Source organism: Thunnus maccoyii, chromosome 18 (assembly GCF_910596095.1).
Source record: "Thunnus maccoyii chromosome 18, fThuMac1.1, whole genome shotgun sequence".
Taxonomy (NCBI): domain Eukaryota; kingdom Metazoa; phylum Chordata; class Actinopteri; order Scombriformes; family Scombridae; genus Thunnus; species Thunnus maccoyii.
In genome coordinates this window covers 7,403,476-7,430,603 of record NC_056550.1, presented here as the reverse complement: position 1 = coordinate 7,430,603, position 27,128 = coordinate 7,403,476, and the positions used below count along the sequence as shown (strand labels likewise).

The 27,128-nt window shown below is 41.2% G+C and overlaps 1 protein-coding gene across 5 annotated transcripts in view; it reads left to right on the top strand.

Moving 5' to 3' along the window:
- Positions 1 to 27,128, top strand: part of LOC121883559 (myosin-10) — a 59,507-nt gene that overhangs the window by 2,352 nt on the left and 30,027 nt on the right. For all 5 annotated transcript variants that reach the window (XM_042391866.1, XM_042391867.1, XM_042391868.1 and 2 more), the window contains exons 2-4: positions 228 to 605; positions 7,083 to 7,239; positions 26,695 to 26,722. In XM_042391866.1, the coding sequence (XP_042247800.1) occupies positions 261 to 605; positions 7,083 to 7,239; positions 26,695 to 26,722 (530 nt within the window). In that variant the 5' untranslated portion in view covers positions 228 to 260. The remainder of the gene's footprint in view (positions 1 to 227; positions 606 to 7,082; positions 7,240 to 26,694; positions 26,723 to 27,128) is intronic.

Below are 27,128 nucleotides of genomic sequence, written 5' to 3'. Positions count from 1 at the left end.
AAAAATTACACTGAGTGCACAAAATATTTGTGACACTAATCATAATGAAATGAAGGTAAAACGTTATTCATTACTGAGTATGGAGAGGTCACAGAATCAAAGAAGGATATTGGAAAGTTTTAGGGGACACATTAGGCGTGGCTCCTGTTCCTGATATCTTGTACCCTACATGTAATATAATGTAATGCTACATGTAATACCAAGCCCTGCACCCATGTCTGTTCTAGGTGGCCACATTGCTCTGGTAAACCCCAGATAAGATGTCTCATCGGAGTGGGCAAGAGGACCCCGAGCGGTACCTGTTTGTGGACCGCGCTGTGGTCTACAACCCAGCCACGCAGGCTGACTGGACAGCCAAGAAGCTGGTGTGGGTCCCCTCAGAGCGCCATGGCTTTGAGGCGGCCAGTATCCGAGAGGAGCGTGGCGAGGAGGTGTTGGTGGAGCTTGCAGAGAATGGCAAGAAGGTGGTGATCAACAAGGATGACATCCAGAAGATGAACCCGCCCAAGTTCAGCAAGGTGGAAGACATGGCCGAGCTCACCTGCCTGAATGAGGCATCTGTGCTGCACAACCTGAAGGACCGCTACTACTCCGGACTCATATATGTGAGTGACTAAGACCCTTCAGAGATTGTTGTGTGTTTTTCTAACAGTTTGTAATTTCCACACTGGGGAATGATTAACCTTCTCACAGATTGCCTGCTTCTCACAGCTGTAGATTGAATTTCACCCCTACTCGTTATAATTGCAAAATGATGGTCAGTATCTCTGCTTGTATGCACGCTAGTCCTAACTTTTAGCCATCTGTCTCTGCACAAGTGAGATCTCATATTTATCAGAAAGGGCAAAGACAGGACATTGAACTTTTTGCTGCTCTGAATGAATGCTGACCACACACACACACACACACACACATATTGGCACACAGTATGAGTGACAGATCTCTCTAGTCTTTTAACCGTTGCCAGACTTTTCCCTTAACTTGATCACCTCTCCTTGGTGCCTCTGGGTTACAGATAGTTACCTCCCCCCTTGGCTTCTCTCTCACCTCAGTTAAAGGCAGGCCTCTTCCATAAACACTGCTGCTTTCAGTTTGTTTGTCCTGCCCTGTGCCCCTACTGGTGGGCCTTGTTTGATCACAGAGATGACTTGACCCCTCTCTCTCTTTTGTAGCAGTCCCACTGTGTCAAACTAAACATGTCTGGCCCAAAATGTGGGGTAACAGGGAATGTTTTTTTCACCTTGAATGTCTTGTTGAAATCTTGAAGCCATATACAAACTAATTTGAATAAGTTTTAAAATGCCCAAGGATGGAAATCAACACAAGCACTGTCATTTTCACTGCCCATTATAACCCTGAGCAAGTAGCTGTAACCCAGATCACAAGACAACCATGTATATATATATATATATATATATATATATACACATACACATACACACACACACACACACACACACACACACACAAACACACACACACACACATATATATATATATATATATTTATATGTATGTTTTAAGCTCACTTTTCCCCATCCTCATACACAGTTTTTATAGTAGTTTGGAAAAGCTCTGGTGTCTGTGGTTAAAAATGTAATCCGAAACAAATCTGTGTCAGTATGGACAGTAATGTGATTTTCTTGTCTAATCTCTTAATCATAATATAATTTTCTTAATTTTACTGTATCATGGCCAGAGCTTGAAGTGGTGTATATAATTGCATTGCCACTGTCCTCATAATCTAATTTCACTACAGATGGAGCTGCTTTGTGATGTTCTAGTTGTGTTCTTGACCCATTTAGTGACATGAATCCAGGAATAGTATGTGGGCTGATTATCACCTGAGAGACTCTGGTTCAGGGACTACAGGGGGAATTTGTTGAACTTATGATTTATCCTCCTCACAAGACATCATGAAACATCACCACTGACTCTCAGTAAGACCTGTTCTCTTCAGTGAAGGTGATATTATCATTTGTCAACACTAAAATGGAGCAAACGTCACAGAAATTGCTCAGTTCCCTCCTTGATTCCTCTACATTTTAACTGTTATACCATAGTGTCATGGTTCCTGCTTTTTTTCGTGGTTCAGAATTGGCTTTGGAGCTTGTTAATTTGCCCCTTGGCTAAGAGAAATTGAAAACATGTGTCTGGCTGACTGTTTTGGTTTTCTATCAGGAAGAGAATTTTCCCATTCAGCTCACTCTTAGGAGAAGAATCCCTCTACATACTAAACCTTTCCCAGTGTATTTGACTTACCCCCCGGAGCTCAGCTACATCTTCTGCAGACATATTATAATGCCTCCCCTATAGCTGAGGTGGTCAGGAAGACATCCATCGCTGAATCATAGCGTGAGCATCACAGATCAGCTAGAGTCTGCTAAAAGTTGAGGCCATTCCACACCAATCTTTTTATAAACCTTTATCTTTTCGAAAGTACGGGTTTTATCGGACATGCATGCTGCAGTCCATAGCTCGCTTCACGTTCAGATATTAAAGGCTCTTCTGCTCTCCGCCCTGTTGAAATTGGAACAATAATGGGCACATTTTTAAAATAGAGAAAGCTAAACTGGTGAATTTGAGCCAAGATCCTACAAAGAATTAAAAAAGATGGATTGCACCATGCAGAATACCATAATAATAGAGGTTTGTTGTCGCTTGCTCTGTTGGCTTGAGAAAAAGTCTCGATAATTGAAATCTTTTGCAACATTATGTCATTTGTTTTTGTCCTCTATTGTTGAACCTTTGAAAATGCTAGTGTGTGGTGAAACTTTTGTTCCAAAACAGATTACAGACCACAGATTGAATTTTCAAAGTCAGATGATGAGTCAGTGGTACTGATCAACGACTCTGTCAACCCCTCCACACATCGTTATGAACCAAAATCTTATTTATTGACATTTGAACATCAAGCAACTTACCAGTAGTATTGGCGTAATAGGTGTGCATGCTCTCACCTAGCATATGTTTTTATGTGGATTGAACCTTTTACTGGCCAGTAACTGAATCCTTCAGGCTACCACTACATTTTTAGGCCACTGGTCTACATGTGATTCGTCTGGCCTAAGCTGGCTCCTTCCGTGGCCCTTTGCCCATCTGACGGTTCCATCCGTGTGAAGTCACTCAGCCTGTTGGGCCAACTCGTTTATTGTAGCGGCTTGCTATCTGTGAGATGGTGAGTCACAGGCTAACCACAGTGCTAGACACTAGGCTACGCCACACTAGCAGGGCTACAAGCAGGCCTTTGTGTCGTTAGATAAGCCTCAGCTGTCAGAAAGCCTCAGCATTCTTCCATGGCAAAAAGATTGTCCGTCTGTCTGTCTCCTGCCGCCCACTTCAGCTCTGCTGTTGCTCAATGTCCGTCCTATCTTCACCAACTCTACTCTGTTTCCCACACTCCCTCTTCTCCTCTCTTCTTTGCTGGCTCATTCATCCTGGACAATAATGACATTGAGATTGACATTGTCTTTCATTTGCATTTTGAACTCATCTTACTTCTTGCGTCCTTACTTTTTATGGCATATTGAATATTTCTGTGATTCAAATGCTGGATGAATGCAAGCCAAACTTGTCCTACTCAAAACTTGGTCTTCTTTCTAACATGGATCTGCTGCAGGGTAACAGGTAAAGCAGCACAGAAAAAGCAGACAAAAAATGCACAATTATGCTCATTCTCATATCCCTGTAGACGAGAGAGTTATTTTTAGTGAAGGGTTTAAAATACTGCTCCCTCCATTCATTTTATATGTTTGAATTAAAGTCACATGTGGTCTCGTTTTTGCAGGACATTGGGCTCTGATGTAGTCTGTTGCCTGATTATAATTGGGCTTCTTTGACATTCTGTTTGCTTTTCATGTCACCATGATTTGAAGAATTAACTCTCCACTCTTACACTTATGTGTGCTGAATATAGAATGCCACTTATTCATGCTGCATTGTTAAAGCACTGCGGCATAACTTTGAATCCACCGGCCACCCTCCTCTAAAATTCAATGAGCAAGAATAGCCAACTTATTAAAGCTTGAGAAAAGCAGAAGGTGTCCTGTTGTCGATGTGATTTGAAACCATGCATCTCAGAGTATCGATCATCATATTTCAAAAGCCTAGTCTGATGTATTAGTTAGCTTTGTTGTGAAATAAGTGGAGCAGAGTGCTGTTAAGGGAATGGTCAAGGTCTCCTGTACTCAACACAGATCAATGGCACCGAGGCTTTGCCTCTGCACCCAGAGTGCCCTCTCCTCTGCAGTGGAGAACAGTCTATCCACAAAGGCACGCTGCCTGACTGATCAGATATAGCAGATGGGGTCGGCTGTTGTGTCTGCTGTTGCCTGTGCGTTGCTCAGCTGTTACTAGGCCACAGCCTCCCCTCCCCTGGATCTGATTTCACAGTGGAAATATCACCTTCTATTTCCTGGACCAGGCCAGCCACAGTGGTTTGGCAGGCGGTGTTGAGTTAGTCGTATGGTCTGTTAGCTGGCAACAGTGGTGGTAAATGTTCTTAATTTTGCATTGATCATGCTTTAGTACTGCAACATTTTTCACAATAACTCCTGGTGGGGAAGCAGTAGCAGTGCAGCAACAAGCACGCAAAAAGTTTCTTTTATGATTTTGAGGTATTTTTGTTTGGTAATAATAAGGGACATCTAACTTTGCCCCAAATAAAAATCACAGTCAAATGCAACCACTGTTGTTATTTTTAGAGATCAGATTACATTTCAGTTTATAAAAAAACATGCATATTGAAGAGACATGATGCAGCAAATTACAGTGCACCCTTGTGGCCTTTAGCTGGCTGGGACAGTCCTCACAAACAGTCCAGGTATCTCTCTGCAGTCTCGCCAGCTGTCTCACTGCTGCATGTCGCACAATTGAAGAGAACAGAACAGACCCCCTATTTATAACAGCTGCAATTTTCAGATAAGGGGGAATTAATTTTTCATTAGCCTCGAAAAGGAGAGTGGAGAGTTAGAATTTCAGCTGTGTCTCTCTATCTGAGCTCTCCTCCCCTCAGGTGGGGAGCAATTTACTGGAAGGCTGAGAACACGGTGTTTGTTACGCCTCTGCTTCTCCTCTGGATTGGACCTCAGGGAGCCCGGTCAGCCGGATTATTGCTCCACTCTTCATCTCTCTCTCGCCTTCCTCACCTTCTTTTCCTACCCCTTTCTGCTTTTTTTTGTCTGTATCATCAGCAGTACAGAGCATTGGTTGCTCAGTGCTGACTGAGGGCCCTAACTGAGCTATTACATAACAGCTACAGTATGCTGTCTGCTCTCTGGGGCCCCTTCATCAACCTAGAGCTGATGAGTCACTCTTACCACAGTGCCTCACTCAGCCTTGAATGTAGTCTTAATTGTGATGCAGATGTCATGATGTGTGGTGGTTTGATATGAAAAGATGACTCTAGAACATTCCTGTATTTTTTTTGTTGTTTTTTTTAATATTACATCTTTGATTTTTGGCAGTACTGTATTACAGTTTGCGGGTATGATGCCATTTAATTGCAGAGGGAGTAAAACAATAAATAGCTCTTGAAACAATTAAAGCTCTTTAAAGCGTAGGCTCATTCGTTACAGACTGTAGTCAGTAGAGAACGTGTCTTTTTATGAACTCCAAGGGCCATGCTGGCAGTAACATAGAGGAGGCTATTCCAGAGGAATTTCATCTTCATCACAAAACTTTTCACTGATCTTGCTTCTCATTTTCTTCTCCTATTCTCCTGTTTTTGTAGTTTTGTTATGCAAGTGTCTCTTGAAGAAATGTAACTATAGAGTGTACATATGGTCCCAGAGGGAGACAGAAACAAACAAACATGTCTGTCACTCTGACCTTGAAGTCAGTAGTGAGCTAGCTGCCTCTGATCAGCCTGACTGCTTTCTAAACTCCATCATTGTATGTGATATGTGCCCATTTGTAGGGGTCCACATGTGTTTGTATTACTTATCTTTGCTTACTGCTTGCTTTTGATTTTGTTTGTTGTGTTACTTGTGCCCATCAGCCCTTTTCTCTCACTCTTGAGCCTCAAGCTTGTTTTCATTATCTGTTAATCTATTGACATTTTTGATGATTTATTAATTACTAATTAACCAATTGACTTCCCATTTTAGCACTGCAGTACTTCAGTTTTGTTATTACTGTACTCTCTTTCACTCCTCTTGAAGATGTAAGGTCCATATATAACTGTAGTTAAGGTTTACATTCAGTAGGTACATACTGTATGTGAGTAACTAGTGAAATAAATAAGGTTGGGCATCTGTGTGGGCCTCTAGGATTAGCCTAATATGCCAGTAATGAAAGTCGGACTACTGGTAAGCAGTTCCCAGCTCTTTCTCTGTGTCATCTGTAGGGGGAATGCAAAGCCCCTATAGCATCTGCAGAATGAGAGAGAGGCAATGCCCCACCAGGGCCTCTCACTCATTCCTGGCTGCCATGCTGCCTGGTCGATTCAGCCTACAGCATAGCTGAGAAGTGTTCATACCACACACACTCTCTGGGGAGAGATATCCAGGCTAATTACACAGCTGAATGCAACACCATAAGTCACAAAGTAGGCTAAATGTTTGCAGCACAAGCTATTTGGTTCAACATGGACCTTAATAATATCCATAGACTCTTTATTGACATTGTGTAATGCTGCTGTAGATTTGAACTCTCTCATTAGAACTCACAAGAAACAAGAGTCTGTTCAATGTTTCATTTAGTCACCCTCAGTCTGCCCTGTTTCTATCACTGTGTTGGATGCCCACCATGATGATGTAAGCTCCTTAAATGTGGGTAATGACTGCTCTTGCTGCACTGATACAATGCAGACCAGATGATCTAAAAGTTAGAAAATTATAAACCTGGATGTGCTTTTTTAAATTTAAGTCATTGATTTTTTTATATAGTATTCTTTTTATATTAACTTCAAATTCTGGCAAATGAGTTAATCCTGCCTCTTTCAATGTGGGTTTGAAAAACCCAGGTTGAATGTCATAGTAATATGTTTTATACTTTTTTGAAAATATAGTGTCTGCAGGCTCTCTTTATTGCCTACTGTCTATTCATTTCCCATGGTTGTCTGTTTGTATCTTTAATTACAGACATACTCTGGCCTATTCTGTGTGGTCATCAACCCCTACAAGAACCTGCCCATCTATTCAGAGAACATCATTGAGATGTACAGAGGGAAGAAGAGGCACGAGATGCCTCCACACATCTATGCCATCTCTGAGTCAGCATACCGCTGCATGCTTCAAGGTATGACAGGCAGTCGCTTTCCTCCTTTTATCTTGCTTTTATGAAGCTCCTAACTATCAGTATTAATCTTCATTGACAAGTGTAATAAAATTTGATGATATTTCATGTTTGTCTGTAGTGTGAATTTTATTGTTTCACAACGCTACTTGATGGAATTGTAGAATTAAAAACAATAATTTCCAGTGAGATACTAACACTTATGGAGAAAGGGACATAAGCCATTTCTTAGTTTATTAGGATATTTTGTCTTTTGACTGGCAAGAAAAATTGTGGTATTGGTATTGTTAGGTGCAGTTAAGCTGGAAACTGAGGCGGGTTGTTTGCGTTTTGGTCTCTCCTGGCCGAGAGTTTAGCTCATTTGCAGGCAGCATGGGGTTTGGCTACATAGTCCAGGAGATTAGTGTGTGAAGAAAGTGTGTAAAGTGTGTGAAAGGTCACAAGGTCAGAGAGGATGTGACATCACTGATCATGTCTGAGAGGAAGATTAACTGTCTGGCAGGTTTTTCAGCTGTATCACCAGTGTCATGTGGTTAATTGGTAATTGAATAGTAATAAGAGGCTGTTCAATACTACCCCCAACGCTGTAAATGCTGGACAAAGGATTTAGTATTGAAGTGTTAAGTTGCATTGTTCATAGTAAGCTTGTTCTTAATATTATTGGTACAAGTGGTATGCTACACTCATGTAACTTGCCCAGTATTTCTCCAAACCATGTATTGATTTGTTTTTTAAACCACTGTAACCCTTTTTCAACTTCAAATTCATACACCAGTACAATATCTTTGAATGTCATTCTTTAAGAAGATAGATTTGTGTAGCTGTCCTTATTTTTAATTTTCTCACTTAGATGTAGCCTTTAAAGGCTTATACTCTTATACTTAATTTTTTCATTTTGAAAACCAAATGATAATTCATTTCTATAGTCTCCATTCGTTTTGTTCAGTATATCAACATATCCTGCCAGCAGTGAAGTGAACGACAGCCTCTGTGTTTCACATGAGAGCAACATGCTGCAAGTGGCATGGGTAGGATCTCTAAGCTCCTAATAGCGTGGGTGGTGAGAGGCCTTCCTGCTAGAGCTGATGCCCTGTGACAGAGGGATTTGTAGATAAAATGAGGGAGAGAGAACAAGAGAGTGAGACTGATGAGGAGGCAAAGAGAGAGAGAGCAGGTTCAACCAGCATCAGTCTTCAGGTTGTCATTAACTACTTAACCTCCTGCACTGATCCTGTAGAACAGTCTTCATCCTGCACACACACTGCTAAGCTCGTCCTCATTTTGAGATAAAGCTGTTGCACGCTCAAACCCCTTAGCATGTTCACGGAGAAGCCGGGGCTCATGTTTATTACAAGTCCATGTCAAGTCATCCACCCTAATTAATGTTAATGTTAAATAAAGCATGGTATATTTGAGAAGAGCTGTGTGACTTGTTTTGATGGACTTGTATTAAAGTTCACACTTGCCTGTAGTAAAGACCCACAAGACACAGGACTGTGACCCACTTTGGGTACTGACTAATTGTTTTTGAATCTCTGATGTAGAAGAACCGCTGTGATAAGCAGAAGCTTTATCAGAGTCTATCAGTGTTTAGACAGCTTTAGCCTCGATGCTGTGTGCCATCACTGTCAAACCGTGGAACAGCAGCATTAGTTTCTCCCTTTTGTTTCTCTTGAATGCTGTTTCACATCTGAGATATTTTAATCTTTAAATAACATGTTTGCCTATGTTTCCCTTGCCTTTTATTTTTCATTTGTCTCAACACTCTTCATCCTTAATGTGTCCTTGTCACACATTGTCTGTTTGACCTCCACAGCTGCTCTTGTAAAGCTTCAGGATTTGTGTGTCTGACTGATGTGCTTTAGGCTCTCTGTCATTACATGCCCTCATACTGCTCTCTGGTCCCTGGACTCAGCAGGCTGCATCTCCAAACAGCTGAGACCTTTACTGGAGCTCTGGGGTGAGCAGGGCCAGAACATGGACCACATATCATAGTGCGTCAGTGCTCAAAGTTTGATTCAGGACTTTTAAAGGGACAGTTCACCCCAAAATCAAAAATACATGTTTTTCCTCTTACCTGTAGTGCTATTTATTCATCTAGATTGTTTTGGTATTTTTTTGGTGCTTTGAGCACCACAAGCCGAGTGCCACCCAGTTCCATTGTATTCAAGAGAAGGCAGACATCTCTACGGCCAATATCTCCAAAACTCTGCAACTCACACCAAAACGATCTAAATGGATAAGTAGCACTACAGGTAAGAGGAAAAATATGTATCTTTGATTTTGGGGTGAACTCTCCATTTAAGTGTAGATTAGAGCTGTGAAGTTCATATTCAAGTTCACAGTTGATATGTTGCCCAAATCTTCTAAAGTCACATCATTCATTTCCTCCTGTTTGTATCTCTTTTGTTGCATTTACCATCTGTTCCCCGCTCCAAATATAGCTTTACTCAGAACCACAGATACACAAAGAATCACACAGACACTCCTCCCATCCTTTTATCACCATGCGAGATGTTTGTCTCGATATGGGACACCTCTCTTGTGCCACCATTCTTGTCTCTGACCCCCTTTTTCCCTGCATGAGGTGTTTATTCTCTCAGGCCGCTGTCCCTCACAAGGGCTGGGGCAGTGGAATGAGGTCATTGCTGTCCCAGCTTTCCATACCATGCTGTGCTAAATTCTACAAGCTGAGTCATCATCAAGCTGTCACAGTCGTAACAGCAGCCCAGTACCCACTGTCGGGCTCCTATGAGCAGGAGGGCATCACCATGGATACCTGTGTGTGTATCTGTGTGTGTATGCATGCGACCAAAATAACCTTTGTCAGGGATCTCAAATAGAGGTGTCACTTAGTGAGCGACAGTATTTTCGATGACAGGAAAGAGGGACTTTTGTGTGTGTTATCGACTGAATCTCCTTCAGTCTGTTGAATATGGCGACTGTCTTGTTCAGGATGAGAAAAGCTGTGCCTTTTAATGCTCCAAAGCTATTGCAAAGTATTTAGGATCTCCCACTGTTTTATAATTGCTTTCTTTCTTCTCTCAGTGACTAGAGCAACTGCCCTCTCTCATTTCCACCCTTTTCTCTGCTTCACTTACTAGTTTGCTCAGTCTTCTCCTTTCTTTTTTCTTTCAGCCAGAATGTTCTGGCTTGGAAGACACTGAAGAGGAAAATTCCCCACATCCTTCAAGGCATTTTGGTCGCCTTTCACTTAACATGAAAAATACAACCGCAGCTCTGCTGGAAGCTTTGTGGTGGCTCAGTTTGCTTTGTTCCTTCCTTCTCCTCCTTTGATCAGGAAACACAGGAGGACGAGTTTGTGGAATGTCCACTTTCTCATCACTCCTCCACGTCAGGATATAGCCAGGGTTGCCATGGTTAGGCCTCTGTTTAACGGACAACGTTGTGTCCCCATTTTCTCTTATTTCACATCTCAACCAGTCAGAAAAACAAGACTTAGTCTCTGGCAGGTTTCCAGGTTCCCTGTGTCTGTGCATTTGTGTATTCAACAGTTTTCATTCATTTTTTTCTCCCCTCACCTCATTAGTTAGTTGTCTGTCACTCATACTGCTGTTATGCAGGAAGACAGATATGGAAACTGACAACTGCGTGGTACAGTAATGTTACTGCAGCCCAGTTTACTCAAGGGACCACAAGGTTGGTCACATGGATGGTCATTATTTTCTCTGGTAAATACCACGGATGGCTCTGCATCTATGGTACCACCTAACTTGTACAGGAGTACACCCCTCTTTGAAAAACGTCAAACATGTTAATATGCAGACATGCATGTGTGTATGCTTTTCCAAGGCAAGGAAGCATTAAATTGACAGAATTTGGTTTGCAGCTTGGCAAAGAGATTAGACATGCACAAGCTACAGTGGGATTTCTTTAGATTCTCGTGTAGTGCCAGTCTTGTAACTCCAATGCATGTCAAGGTTATGGCTGCATTCTGAAACATATGTAATGAGGTGGAATCATTTGAATGTGGGATCATCTTTGGGGCAACACAGATGGCACTGAGGGCATGACACATTCAGAAATGGCTCAACAAAGAAAAAGCAAAACCACTGCCTGTATCCTTCTATTAAAGAAGTGTTTGGACAGCAGATTTTTTTGACATTGCCTCCAAAGTGCTGTATATATCAGGTATGTGGTTGTTAGAAGTGTGAGAACGATGAATGACAAGGTTTGCTGGCAGTATTTCTACATTCTAGTCACACAGAAAACATGAACTACCAGATGTTTCAGGTTTAAAGCATGAAACTGAGCTCTCACCAACATCTTCATGTTGCAGCATTGCTTATTTGTGTGAGACATCAGGCTGGAGCTGCAAGAAAGAGACACCAACGCTGGCAGTGTACTCCAAACCAAACTAAAATGTGTGTACTTACACAAGCAAAACAGTGGGTTTATGATTAGAAGGAGGGATAACATTTGGCTTTGATTGTTGCAGCGTGTGCAAGCTGGCCACCCCTCAATACACTGATATCTTTAACTGGTCAACAGTGTCATGTTATTAGTTACTCTCTGCAGTATTTTCTGTATATAGTAGTTAGACTTAAAAGTTTTGGATTGTTGAGCTTTTGAGGTACAAACTGCATTTGTTCCCACTGTAACTTGCAAAGTCCTTCATCTGATGTGGACACGATTTAACAAGACCCGTAGTTGCAGTTAATATACTACTACTGTCATTTCCTTGCAGTGCCGTATTCAACAGCAGTCTGGGAACACAATATATACTGCTGGCCTCCATTTAACCCTTTTGAAAGGAGTACTCTCTTTACAAGTGGAGAGACAGACAGAATACTGCAGTATTGGGAACTATTTCTCTAACTGTATTGTTTTTTTTTTAACAATAGCAGAAGTAGTGTTTAATGGTTGTAAAATTACATAATTGTGTTAAAAATAGATCCTCAAATAAGGTAATACAGAGAGTTGCATCCCATATATTGTTTCCATTAACAATCATGAGTCCTGCTTTGCATGAGCTTCAGGTATTCCTAGATATGAAATTTCTCTTATCCAGCAGAGCGGAGAAGGGGATATAGGAGGTAACACAACAGTCAGAGGAGTGGAAAATGTCTTGCAACGCAGAAAAAAGAGGGAGGACCATGCTGTGAGAGATGGGGGGGAGAAAGGAGGGATTGTTGAAGACCTTAATTTTGAAGGGGATAGTGGGAAAGGTCTGAGCAAGGATACAAGAGGGGCACACTGGAAACCCCTACAGACACTATCAACAGGTTTGGTAGTGGAGATTTAAGCATAAAGAGGAGAAGATAGAAAGGAAAGAGGGCAAAGAAAAAGACTGAAAAGAAGAAAAAGAGGGGATAGGAGTCATGCAAAAGCAAGAGGGGGCAGAAGGGACAGAGTTATAGGGGAAACAGAGCAGAGGGTACAGGGGAAAGGCAGAGGGGGTGGCCAGCATTGTGCCTCACAATAGGGGCTTTGTGCAGTTTGAAGGGGGCTGGGACCAGAGTGCTGTGTATGTGTGTGTGTGTGTGTGTGTGGGTACAGACAGGGAGGCCTGAAGCTACAGAGCTCTTCCCTGGGAAATGAGGCCTCTTGTTGGGGCAGTGAGGGCCTTGAGAGAAGGGCTGGTGGAGGGCACACCCAGGGCCTGAGTGACAAGACAGGTGTGGAGGGTCAATGCTAGTAAGGAGTGTGTGTGTTCAAAAGGACTGTCTGTACTCAGTACATGTTCAAGAGATGACTTTCAGACAAATGGGGAAGCCTGTTTAAACATCATGCATGCATGAGTGTACTGCAAACACATTCTGTCTTACCGTCTTTTAATGACAGACAGCTGTGGAGTTCATACAGGATAAAATCAGATTTCTGTTAGGGGGTCATAGAACAGTTCTGATTTATGGTTATGTTCCCCCTACATGTACACATGCAGACACTTTTCCTACCTAACCTGGACAGGGTAATGTTTGGGAGCGCTGTTCTGTGTCAGTCGTCACAGACATATATAAGTATGTGACTGTGTCATGGAAAGAAACCTAGATCTTGGCTTTCTTTATCTTCAGATGACATTTTTAGACATGATGGGCTGATGAATTTCAGGCTAAAATAACAGAATAACTATGAAAGTTGAGAAGACTTAATGTATTCCACCTGCTTACCTCTTGTGCATCAGTTATTTAGCAAATTAATCCACTGATATACAAACAAATCTGTTTAACTGTAGCCTGTTTGTGCAATTGCTGGTTGTCAATACTCTCAGCTGCCATGTCTTGACCTATTGTGGTAGATGTTTGTGTGAGTATCAGAGACAGTCATATAACTGAGAGAGGTTGTGTGGAGATGATTTATGATAGAGGCACTGTCATGTATTGCCCTCATTCTTGGATAGCGTTGTCATGAGAGACACATAGCATTGATACCAGCAGCCTCAGCACGACATATAGTGTTACCTGACTGGTGCTCTCACTGCCCTCTCACTGACACCCATAACCTTACAACCCACTGCAGGCCAGGGAGAAAAGCAGATACTGTAGCTGCCCGACTGTCTGGCTGCTGTTACTCGGTTTAATGAGCTACTGATGACATCTGTGCGTGTGTATTAATCTGAACTCATTCACAAAAGCCTGGCCTTCATCCAAGACTGCAAATCATATCACTTTTTTAAATTTTCATGGCAATTTTACATTTAAGCTGGCTGTATGTTCAGACTTGCTTGTTGGATGGTGGAAATGCCCATTAAATCCCCCTCCCCCTGCACCTTTCCGAGGGTGGATAAGGTTGGTGTTGTGCACAGCCGTTTCTGTAACTTTCCGAAACAGACAAGACGACATTCACACCCACTTCATGCAGTGATTGGCCAGCTGTGCGGAGGTGAGAAAGGAGTCAGGGTTTCAACATACCTCTCTAGCTCTTCTTTTACCTTCACAACTATTAGACACAACTATTGATATCACTTTTCATATTCATATTAATATATAAGTGCAACACTATGACTGCTTTCCAGGACTGTCTGAAAATGTGTGCCTGTATTTAAACGAGAACGCGTCTCCCCCATCCCCCTCCTCTCTCTTTGACTGTCGGCTTTTCATTCCGCCTTTAAGTGAAGCTGTTCGTAACAACTATAAACACATCTTCTGAGCGACCATAAATGAAGCTTTATTCTTTATATATTCTTGAGTATTTGTTACACACCTACTTGTCGCTGCTGCAGTGACCTAGATTAATTTGTATGTGTCATACTAACTAAATGCTTTTACAACCTTTTACCCTTGTCAGATTTTCAGACTTAGCGTATTATTTTTTTGTTATTTCACTGATTCCATCAGATTCTGTCATACACTGCAACACAGTTTCCCTTCTGTAGCGGAACCCCTGCTCCCCCTTGTGTGTCTGGATTCCTGTGGGGCTGCAGAGCTTAGCACTGTGATATTAGAGGTGCCAGCATAAACACACACGCACACACATACACACGAAAACAGCCTTGTCCTGTTGGATTATGGCAGGCCTAGCCATCACAAAGAACCACAGTGGACCAAACAAGCCACCCGTCGGCTGCCATCTGCAATCGATTACATTGCCAAATACTTTCTGCCATATCTTCCACAACTGCTTTCTCTCCCCTTTCATTGCCCTAAAGGCAACACCCAACAACACAAGGCTAATTTTACACTCTCTGTAATATTGCATGCTGTTGTGCAATACCCTATTAGCATAAACAAAACTGTACATGTGTGAGACTTATAGTTCAAAATGCAGCTTGAGATATCCAAAATCTTGGACGTATTTTAAGGGTTAACAGTGGGCCAGAGAAATGTGTAAAATCTATCAGGGATCGCTAAGAAGCAATGAGACCCCTAATAGGTAATCCTTGTAGACAGTGACAGGCATGGAGAATGGATGGACATGATGAGTTTTGACAGTAGCAGGCGATTTGGGAGTCGTCCATGATGCTTCAAACTAGATATATAGATTGTGGGGTTTTGTGGGTCTACTGGGCTCACGTACAGGAACAGAGTCAACTTATTACTATTGTTTTTGGACAGAATTCTGAATTTCTCCTTTGATGAACTTCACCCACAGAGAAAGTGTGCTATTATAGCAGCAGAGGTGTTCATTAAAAGTAACCAAATGTAAGAAAAATGTGTAAAATCATGAAGGAAAATACAGGCTCTTATGTTGTTAGGAAAATGTTTCTGTATGATGGTGTTGATGAGTTAGATAGGTAATGGCAACATATTTGCATTTCTCTGGAGCAATTATTGTTAATGAGTTCATGACTGGAATGTGATTGAAGCTTTTTTGGCCAGGCTAATAAACAATGGTCTGAGCAGTGACAGAAGCAGGGAATACATCCCACCCCTCTTCGCTCTTGTGGGAAATGAAAACATGAGAGTGTCTGTGTGTTTCTGCGTTCTGCTATTTTGATGCTGCTGATACTTTGTCTGGCATGACCCCTGTGCTCAGTGAACCAAAAGGTGGATTACATCTCACTGTTGCCATGTATTTTTCTTTGCCATGTGATGCTCCATGTGTTTGTATGTGGATATTAACCAGTCATTGAGAGCTACAACATGCATAAGCTACAGGTAGGACAACTATTCAACCTGCCCAGTTTTCCAGCATTAAACTATTTCACTCCCACCCTCACCAGATGTGACAGCTCCACTCACTGAAGTTGAGCCATGGATTTCCATTTCACCGTCAACACTCTGCTATGCTGCCGTATAGCTGGCACATATCATCAGGGCAGCAGACATTAACTACAGTTAATTCAGAGGAATACGCATTTTAGAATTCAAAGAGTCTTCCAATTATCTTGAAGATGTTTACCACACCAGCCCAGCATCTCTCCATGAAAAACATGTGGGATATGATTCTCTTCTCTCTCTCTCTCTCTCTCTCTCTCTCTCTCTCTCTATCACTTTATCTATCTCGATACCCCTCTTTTTCTCTCCCAGACTTTTCTCATTTCACCCCTGCGTCAGAAACATTTGAAAAATGTGCTTTGTGGGACTTAAAAAAGGAAAGACTCCAAAAGCCTGTCTAAATGCTCTCTGCGGAGTACAGCTCAGACATTATAACACAAGCCTTACAAGCCAAACACAAGCCCACAGGGCATGGGGATAAGAATCTGAAATTAACACACAAGAGACCCTGCCTTCCATATGTTTGTGAAGCTATTCTTAAATATTTTAACAACTACTGTTTAACCTGTTACAGTCTATTCCTTTTACTAAAGTAAGCCATCATCAAGGTGATCATGAAACAGAGCAGAGAATTTATGTATCCCATATTTTACTTGATGGTGATTTTGAAGGTTATAAGCTTGTGATGTGCCATGTGGATGTGTTTGGTTGTTTGTATTGTCTCTCAACTCTTGTCTCCACTTTATTTCTGGGCATGTGCAATTAAAGTGGCTCCAGATGTGAAAAGCCAACCACCTAATAAAGAAAGGAAGAGCCAGTGATAGCACAAACCAAGACACAATGTCATTTTCTTTGGGGTTTAGTCAATTTTTCTTGGCTTTAAATGAACTGCAGCACATGTCCTCAAGTGGGCAGAGAAGCGAAGCTGAGGTTGTTTTATATGGATCAAGTAATGCAGTAAAATTTTGGTATGAAATCACACATCTAAAAAAATCTAAAACCATTTTATGCATGTCAAGTTGTTTTCTGTGGAGCCTGGGAGATGTCATGGAGGTTAAAAAAGACTCATTAGTGTGCACAATTTAATAATTTGTGCTCTTAAAGTGATAATTTTGTGCTCATTAACCTCTAATTTTGCCTTCTCTGATCTTGTAGAGGGCAGCAAAAGCCTTTCGAGAGCCAGATTATTAAACCGTGCATACAAAGTCGTTCTCCATGTCACCTCCAGGGCTCCTTAGTTTTCTCTTTTACTTTGATAAGAATGTTTAATCTACAGCACACTGACTGAGAGTCTCTACGGGGTTAAATGAGTATTGTTACAAAGAATCCTGACCATGACCGCTTGTGGGAAGATAAATCCTTCCCTTTTAGTTTATGACATCCCTGCAGTCATCTTCAATCCTGTGATCTATAATTCATATCTACAAACACAATTGAACAATAATGAATTGACAAGAATATAATTGTTAGTTGCAGTCCTGTCCTATCGTAATCCTGTAGTTAAGTCAAGTCAGTTTTATTTGTATAGCCCAATATCACAAATCACAAATTTGCCTTAGGGGGCTTTATAATCTGTACAGCAATACAACATCCTCTGTTCTTAGACCCTCAATTCAAATAAGGAAAAACTCTCTAAAAAAGGTTTTAGTTGTTGTTAAAACACAGATTAACCCTTTTATACCAGAAGCAGTGGAGTGTTGAACTGTATTAAACAAAGAGGTGTCCTGGTGGCCTTGTGGTTATAACATATAACTGCGTTGTTCCCACTTTGATTCCAGCTGTTGCATATCACACCCCTGTCTCGTTCTGCCTGTTTCCTTTCTGACTTGATATAAAAAATCCCAGGAAATACAGTAATCTGAAAAAAAACAGGAGAACTTAACATGCAGAGTTGTTCAAGAGAGGAAGCTCTAAGTGTGAATAATGAGAATAGCTTGCCATTGTGTGTGTTGGATCTCTCTCGGCCCTCACACACTTATCTAGGTGGTCCCTCACACACTGTTGTCATTTCCGAGAGGGTGGGGACATTCACCGACCCATGATAATCTATTTCTGTCTGTGATCTCAGCTGCCAACTGCCATCACTATCCTGAAACTGAATCAGAAGCACTGAAACACCCATAGGATTTCATCTGCAAGTATGTCAGTGGGCGACATGACATTATTTATAGCTGTAAAGCTCCTATGTCTGTTCTATTTCTACTTTCCGTCATGACTCCAATGTGCCACTGTGATCTCTCTCTGCTATCTCCATTTCACCCTGTTCGTTCTCCTATCTGGTCCCTTCCCATTACACCCGTCTCCTTCTCTGGCCAGCAACATCCCTAAACTGCTCTACACCCCTCCCTCTCCTAGGAAGTATTCACTAGTGCCAAATGTGAGGGGGAACATGCTGAGGCTGTCAGTGGGATTTAGGATGAGCTCCACCCGTTTGTTGATTCGTTGATGGCGTGAAAATGTTGCACGTCAACAGCCCATTTCTGCATTATTACTCTTGACATTTTTGTTACTGATTGGTACTGAGGGGAACTATGTTATTTGTGTGTGGCAACATGTTGACGATGAAACGGCATCAGCTAAAAGCCATAAAAACAGGCATAACCTCCACCACACCTGCCCCTCATTTCCCTTAAACGTCAACTCTGTTGAACCACCAGGCTGCTGAAAACAACGGCTGTTCCACACCCTAGTGGCCCCAGTGCTGATAGGGAGGGAAACCAGGGGCATCCGAATTCCAGCACACACACACACACACGCACACACACACACACACACACACAGATTGGTACACGCAAATGGCCAGTCAGCTCTGTGGGGCTGTCTGCCCTTCTGTTCGTAGGCTCATGAATGCCTGTGAATGCCTAACTGGCAGCTGGTTCAACAGCATTGCAGTGACTAATGCAGTTGAGCTGTTTAGTCACTCAGCGGATGCAAATGGCCATGTGTACAGAAACGTACATTGTAGTTACTCAATAGAGCTTGATCTATGAGCCAAAATGTCTACTGCAGCTAGTTATCAATACACAGTAAAATGTGCCAAAAAGTTGGGTGAGCATTCCTGTGGAAGCCCAGTATTCGTGTTAGATGATGTCATGTCATTATGCCTTTTACTGCTGACACTTAACAGTTTTGTATAAATTGCTACAGATCCAGCTTTTGCTGTTATTAGAAACAGACCTGCACTTTTGCGACTGTAGTAATAAAAAAATGGAAGTGGTGTAACTGCTGGGATGTTTTAGGTGGTTTTTGGCTTGAGAAAAGTAAATAATGCATTTGGACGTGCAGTTTTCCATCTCATAGACTTTTAGTGTTCATTTTAACAATTACCTAAATAATTAGTTTTTCACCTGAGGCAGTTTTGTATACACTCAAGGAGGCCGCCATCGGACAGCACATGTTTTAGTGGCGTTGAGCTAAGGATTTAGGATTTCCAAGCTTGTAAATGGTGTGGTACAATCTGTTATAGAGGATATTTTGGAGGACCTAATAGAACTTACTGAGCGAGTGTACACAAAGTCACGTAGTGGATGAGGGGCCAAACCATTTAAAATTTTATACACCAGGCACAAATTTGAAAATCTAAAATTCTCAAAGCTCAATAAGTTGTATTTCTCCATTTCCTACATTGATGGAAATGCTTTGGCTTTTTGTCCAGTGTTTTTAGAGTTTGTAGAAGGACACAAGTCATGAGGTGACTGTACCTTAATCACTACTGGTGCATTTACAACTTCATAGTCTGTTAGTCTTATGAAAAGTGTTGTTGGAGGATGTAGCATATTACTCTTCTTCAGCCCACTACTTAACTGTGTTTATTTTGCGTCTTATCATAATTGTTTCGGAAGCTTCCAAGTGACAGTTATACATTGCAGGTACCCACAGACCAGAACACTTCCCAGATCACGCTGGCTGTTTGCTACTTCCACCGTCTGGGAATGTGAATGAGCTCTGTCTCACTCACACACACACTTAGAGAGCTTTGTTCCTCTGGTTTTAAGTAGCTCTGGATTCTGTCCTGTCTGTGCTCAAGGCCTTTATGAGTAAGCAGGCCACCATTTTTACATTACCTTTGCACTTATACAATCACCATATTCTGCTGTGACTGGGGAGTGTGCACAAGTGTGTGTTTGTGTGTAGCTGTGGGTATCCTTCACCAAATATAAGAGTAGTTTATGAGAGAGCAGCTCACTGTCTATCACTCAGGAGTTCTTATGTGAGTGAAGTGGTTGCCATGACACTAGAATTTTCACTGTGTTCAGTTGTGTTTTACAGCTACTTTTATGAAGCAAATTGTGAGAGGTTGAGCACTAGTGTGGAAAAAATGTGTTACATCCAGTTGCAAAGACCCCAAAAGGTTGAAAATCATGTTTTCAAGCCAACTTGCATTTTGTAACAGTTTTTATAGCTGCAGATTCCCAATGGGAAAGTTGTGTTTTTCTCTTTAATTGATCAAATAATTGAAAAAGTGAGTGTGTAAGCATGAGGTGGGCAGTGAGTTCCTCCATACTTAAATTATACTAAATATTGCATATGAGGAGGCAAGAGTTGGTGTCAAGTTTTCATTTTAGTTATCTTTGCCAATGTTATCACAAGCATGAGATTAATGAGAATCAATGTGAATGTAATCATGGATTGTTTGACAGCTGGCTGCACAGAGTTTTTAAATAAACATTAAACACAATTTGCAACAATTAGGAGTACAATTTGTGGGTTTGGGTTGAGAGGCATTGAACTGCACCCATATTGCTGAGGACCATTGATAATAAATGGAGGTAATTATGATTTGGTTTGGTTTGGTTTCAGTATGGCGTTTAATTAGTCTCAAAGCCCGCGCACATAAAAAGCAGCACATGATACGAGTGCATGGAACAGTATCCGCGAGTGGAAGATTTGTGAAACCTTTATTTTGCTTATGAAAACAGAGAAAAGGGCGATTCCACTCCATATTTCTCCATCCAGACCACATTAGACCAGATCCAGATCAAAATCAACTATACTTAGACTTGTCAAAGCTGGACTAGGTTACCAAGGAGACTCCAGAGACTCATTAAAACACAGTTTCAGATTTGTGAAACCCTTATTCTATTTGTGAAAATTTGCTTTTGCTACGATGTCTAACACTTTTCATAAGTGTGAGTAGTGAAAAAATGGAGAATCAGCCTCTAAATATCATTATTTATGTTTCCTTTTGTTCTGTCAGGCAACTGCCTGTCTTTGACCATGTCAGTGATCAAACCAAACAGCCAATCAAAGGCTACTGACCATGGTCAGTATTCAAGTGTTTGGCAGTAGGGAGGGTCGAGCTCATGTTCGTCACAGCCCCGCACTCACGAGACCGCATTTGTGCACATGGAGCAGAAATGCTTCCTTGCAAGGATGGTGTTCTGCTTGCGGATACTGTTCTGTGCACTCGTATCTCATGCACGCGCCTGGTTTTTATGTGCGTGGGTTTTGAGACTAATTAAATGCCATATTTCAGCTGGGGAGAATTTTATGGTAGTTGTGGTGAAGTAAGAGTCCTCAAACTTTTGCAGCCTGGAGCCCAAAAGAGAAATTTTGTTCCACCCTAGGGCTTACTGAAACTGAACAAAAAGAAATTACTGTTACTCTTGTTTGATGATGCTCCAGAATTTCAAGGTAACCAATTTTGACCCATAGCTTTAATTACATTTCCCTTTTATGCAGGTTTTAGCCCATTAACTACTAATTACTTACAGTTCATGTTACTGCTGAGCATTTTCTAAGCATACAATAACTAAATACAATAAGTTTTAGATTGTTGAACAGCTTTCTCTTACTTCCAAGCAGCAGTAGTGTGGAGCGTTTTGGAGGAAAACGCTCACCCTCTGAATGAGAATATAGTAGATTTTCTCTATATCTGGGCATCTTGTCAATGAGAATCGCTACATTTACTAAAGGGAACTCCATATACAGTAAGGGAGGAGTAAATAGTTGACAGTCGATTACATGTATTGGTGTTAGAGCAGAAGGATAAACAAAGTTACTGGAGAAGGGTTCTGAGGCTGTATGAGGTTAAATGAGGTCGATAATACGGGGTTATGGTAATGATTGGGGCTTTAGTGGGGATGGAGCGAGAGGGGGAATGCTCTGGAATGTGAAGAATGAGGGTTTGTTTAATCCTCATGGGGGATAAATTATTAGCAGCAAAGGGAACCCTGCTGTGCAGGACAGGGCTGTCTCCTACCATGGGAGCCTAAAGTGAGATTCATGTTTGTGTGTATTGATATCGTACAGCCATGAGACAGACTGTGTGCTGTTTTTAAACTGATTTGTGTATGAAGTGCACATAATGTAATATTTTGTGTTAAGAGTGTGGAAAAAGCCTGGAAATGGCCGTTGCATCAGTTGAAAGTATTGTATTCAGAGCTGCCTTCTCTCTGTCTTGAACATGGAGTAAAAGTGAAGCATTTCACCCTTCAGTGAACTGTGGTATGACACTGCAGCGACACTGATTGGGCCAAAAGCTGCCTTTTCCTCTGCTGTCATTTGAATTTTTATTTCAAACAGAGACTGTACTGTGGTCTAACCTAAAACTTGATGAATGAATGGGCCAACTTATTTTCATTTAACACTCACATTACCGATATGATTGGCTGTGAGTTGTTGTGAAGGAAATAACAGCACAGCTAAAAGTTCTGACGAGGTGATCAAATTATAAACATCTGTCCTTGTGGAACAGTGATTTTATCTCCAGTAAGGTCCCACTCTTTAGTGCTCCTTAGTGTTCTGAGTAATCTGGCTTTGCACCATTCATGGAGACTTAAACCAGGGAAAAGAGGAAATGAGAGCAACAGAGAGAAAAGGGAAACACAAAGGAGGTAAAGATTTAGTGAGGCAGTAATGAGCTACTGGAAGGGAAGAACATGCTCAGTTTGATTGACCTATGCCTAGCCAGCATGGAATCCTGGGTAAATATGACCCAGCAGTTAGTTGCCGTGGTGATCTAGGAAGCAACAGCTGCCAAGAGGGCAACATGGACCAGATGGATGCATGCACCCACCCACTCAGAGCACAGGTCACGATAGACAGTTTCACATGAATTTTACAAAACTAATCCATCACAAAATGTTTACAAAACTTTTTAAAAAGAACATATTTTTCATTGGCAGACTGTCAAAGATCACAAGATCTGCAAATTCACTTCTAAACAAATACATATATGCAAGAGGCTGTATCTAAACACCGTTCCAAAAGCTGAGTAAGTGCTGAACATGCGAATAAAGGAGAACTGTCATATCTTGGATGTGATGCTCCTTCAAAACAGCAGCGCTTGTCCGATATCACTGCTGCTCTCTGCTTGATGGATCAGCGTGTGTTTGATGGAAGAGAAAGCTTCTGGCAAGTACAGTTAATATCTACTTTATTTTGTGTGATATTATAGAAGAATATAATCATAAAGGGGATGCTAGATAAAAGGAATGATTGTCTATCAGGAAGAGCTGAGTGGTTCAAATGTGGAGGTGATGGAGATCCGTAGAGGAGTATAAGGTCAAATGAAAGGAAGGCATCAGAGATAAGCAGGGTAAATAGTTGTCTGATGAGCAGAGAATGAAGTGGCAGTAGAGCTAATGGAGGTTCAAATATGTGTAAGTTTGTAACATTTCTCTGCCATTCCCTTTCCGTCAGTCATGACTGACAGGTGACCTGTGTACATGCCAGTCACTTGTCTACAAACACAAAACACATCTTTCACATCAGTTTCATAGGTCAGTTTAATCATTTATCCCACAAAGATAGTGGACAAAAAAGTCGATCTGCCATTTCGTGTCAATGATCTGATCGGTCAACAGGTGCTGAGGTCACAATGACCAGAGATTTCTTTAAAATGATATGCCGGCACATACAGGAATATCGTAACATAATGTAAAAGACTGTTTAAAGACATTTTTCTGTATTTTTTTGTTGTTATTGTTGTAGTTTTCATCTGTAGAGCCAAAGTGTCAAATAGTGGCATGAGCAATGTTATTGCTCATGCCACTACAATTCCAAGCAAATGGCTGCTGCTGCTGCCAGAGGGACAAACATAGTTTCTGTGCATCAGAAAATGTTTTTTCAGGAAAAACTTATTTGTCACATGGTGTTCATTAAGAGCACTTGGGGTAACGAGAGGTGCATTTCTACAGTCAGCAGCTGTGGGGCACCTGGGAGGACCAGAGTGGTGCTTATGGTGTACTTCTCAAATGTAAACACAAAATCAGACAAATCACTTTTATCTCATCCACTGCAGATTGCAATTTCAGAAGCATGAGGTCACACATGCAAACTGGTTCTTTCTTCAATCGTGCAAAGCTGAGTTGACGTTGCTCAGAGGCTGTTTAGTGAGTGTGTATTTGATTATTAATGATATGTTACACTGTGTTGCGTGCCACAGTCTAGTAGGACAAGGTTGTGTGAAAATCAACATTAGATGCATCTGATAAGCATCAGGTTTGTGTAGATATGGTTGTGAAACACAAACAGGAAGACTAATCAAATTCAGACCTGAGTTTTGAAAGCTGCCTCAACATCAAGGGAGATGGGACCAGTTATAGTGAGCAGGTCATTCATTATTCCCGCTGTTACATTAACTCTCATCCAACACAAGAGTGCGTAGATTTGTTTTATTTGTGCATCTTGGGGCATGTTTGTGTTTGAGCTTGTCTGCATTACATTACATTCATCAGAAGAGACTTTCACTGGAAAGAGAAAAGAGAAGCCCTTTTCAATAACACAAGGTCTCCAGATGCACATACACACACACACACACCAGCTTTTGTCACCTGAGGGAAGCTCACGCTTTAGTGCAAGAACAAAAGGTAACTTCTTCCGTGAAATATAACACCTTAAAGACTGTTTGAGCTGTGTGTGAAAACTGACCCACATAAACAAGGCGTCATGGGTTATATGAGGCAAATTTGTTATTCTGTGGCAAGGCCCACTGCTCAGCTCTTCATCCCAACAGAGTGGTTTTTGGATGATTAGAGTGAAGACCACTAATATTCTGTTGAAGTTCTAGCCTATAATGGTCTTCTGCTGAACTTGCTTCAAACATAACGGAAGCAGGTCAAACACAACTAAATTGGAGAATTTTTTTTAACATTTCAAAAAGGAAAACATTAAAAAATGCATTTTCTGCTTTAGCCTTGAGAGCTGCTGCCTTTTCATCTAGCATGACTTAATTTGTAATCTTCAAGCACAACCAGAGAGGCACAGTATAATATCCTGCAGTAGAGTCTATCATTCCCTCAGAATGAAGCTCATAGTTGTGAAGATGACACAGACTGCATGGGAGATGGAGCAAGGTTATAATGCTGGATGTAGTGTGTGTATCTATGTGAATGAATCTGAGGTGGCCCTATTCCTTTCAGTTTTGTTGAGCTTAGGAATGTAGAGGTGTTCCCAAAGTTGTCTTTTTCCAGGAAATGAAAGATCTCCTTACTTCCTGCCACAGGAATGTCAGCAAATATCAAACGCCAGCAGGAGGACTCACTCCGAGACTGCACAAGAAGAATTACTTGAAAATCAAAATTAATTATTGTTATTGTCTCTGTAATATCACAGTGATATGATTAAACATTTCCTCAGTGAAGTCTTACAAAAGAACCCAAAATGCCTTTGTGTCAGCAGAAGTGTGTTTATCATCACATTGTGTTACCAGAAAGGTATCCATACAGCTGCTCCTCCTGTGCCGCTCACCTCAGATGTTTTCAGCCTCTGGCCTTTGTTGTTGACACATGCGATGAGGTCATTTCAAATATATCAACATCCACTAAAAGTGATGTGATGTCAGGCTTCATTCATCACGTATTACACAAGCAGATAGTTTTGCGGTTTAAAGTCATGCCTGCAGGTTCAAGTCACAGTAAACTATTGCTATTACATGATGTTTTTATCAGATGGCTTCATTGGATTTTGATCATATTTCATATGAACTGATGAATGCTAAGAATGATTTTGTAAAGACAATAAATGCATAAAATTGTGTATAAATGAGATGTTAACCTGAAGGATAGCTTGATGATGGAAATGATGAAAGCAGTTACTTTAAACAGAACGTCATAAAATTAGGTTTTGTTTAGGATCTACATAATTTATTGACTTTTTTCTGTTTATTCCACACATTATCTAATGAAAATTATGCTTGTCAGGCTTTTGTCAAGTAGGCCTACAAGACCTTTAAACACGTCACCTGATCATTTTCACAGACCTAACTTGTCATCTCTATAAATATGTCACACACAGTTCATGTTGTTTACCAGTTGGTACATTAAATTAGGGCCCGTTCTGATTGTGACAGCATGAGATTTAGTCTAGAGTTTCTGTTAGCTGATAAACGGGTCACTTCCCACCAGGTTCTGGTCTTTGTAGTTCGCAGCAGGACCTTCAAAGTTGAGAGGTCACACACTTCAGTGGGCATAGCTAATCCTGTCATCTGGACTTTGGTCTGAATTCCTCTGTGATGAAAGTCTGTGTGTCAGTTTATGGACATGACACAGCATGACATCGCAGGGTAGTCTGGATGCTGGAGGCTGAGTAATGGCCTGTAAAATATACTCTTGACACACATGCTGGATTAATGTGACTTTGGTGTCTTGCATTCCTCAAGAAAAATCAATATCAGCTGTTTTTGTGTAGAAATGATCCTACCATACAGTGTTACCCAACATAATTCCAGTATTTGCTTATTGATGCTGTGCCCCAAATCAACAAAATGGTCAAGTTGTATTTTAGTGTGTTATAGTCCAACAGCTTTATTACTCTTGTTGTATTCTAGCTGCAATGAAGGAAATCTGGGAGAAGATGGAAGGATGCTGACTGTGTTTTTTCTGTTTTCTCTGAACAGATCGTGAGGACCAATCAATCCTTTGCACGTGAGTACTGCAACTCTCCTAACTCTCCTCTACTGTCCTCTACTCTCCTCTACTGCACTCTACTCTTGAGGTCACTTCTCTATTAGGACAGATGGTTCTTCTGTTCTTTAAGGCGGTTCTAGTGATAAAGCAGCTTGATGGGCTGGAAAATTAAACTGTCTCTCACCTTAATAGGATTATCTTCAGGGTGGGAAATTAACTTTTTAAAATGTGATCATCTACCAGACACTGACAGATGAATGTTTAAATTCACCAGCCACTAAATAGTAAATCATTATTTTGTGTCTAAAATCTGCCAGACACTTTAATATTTTACCAGCATTTGGCTGGTGGCTGGTGCTAATTTCCCACCCTGGTTATCTTATATAAAGGCAGAGTCTCACTTCTTGTTCTCAATTATTTAAGA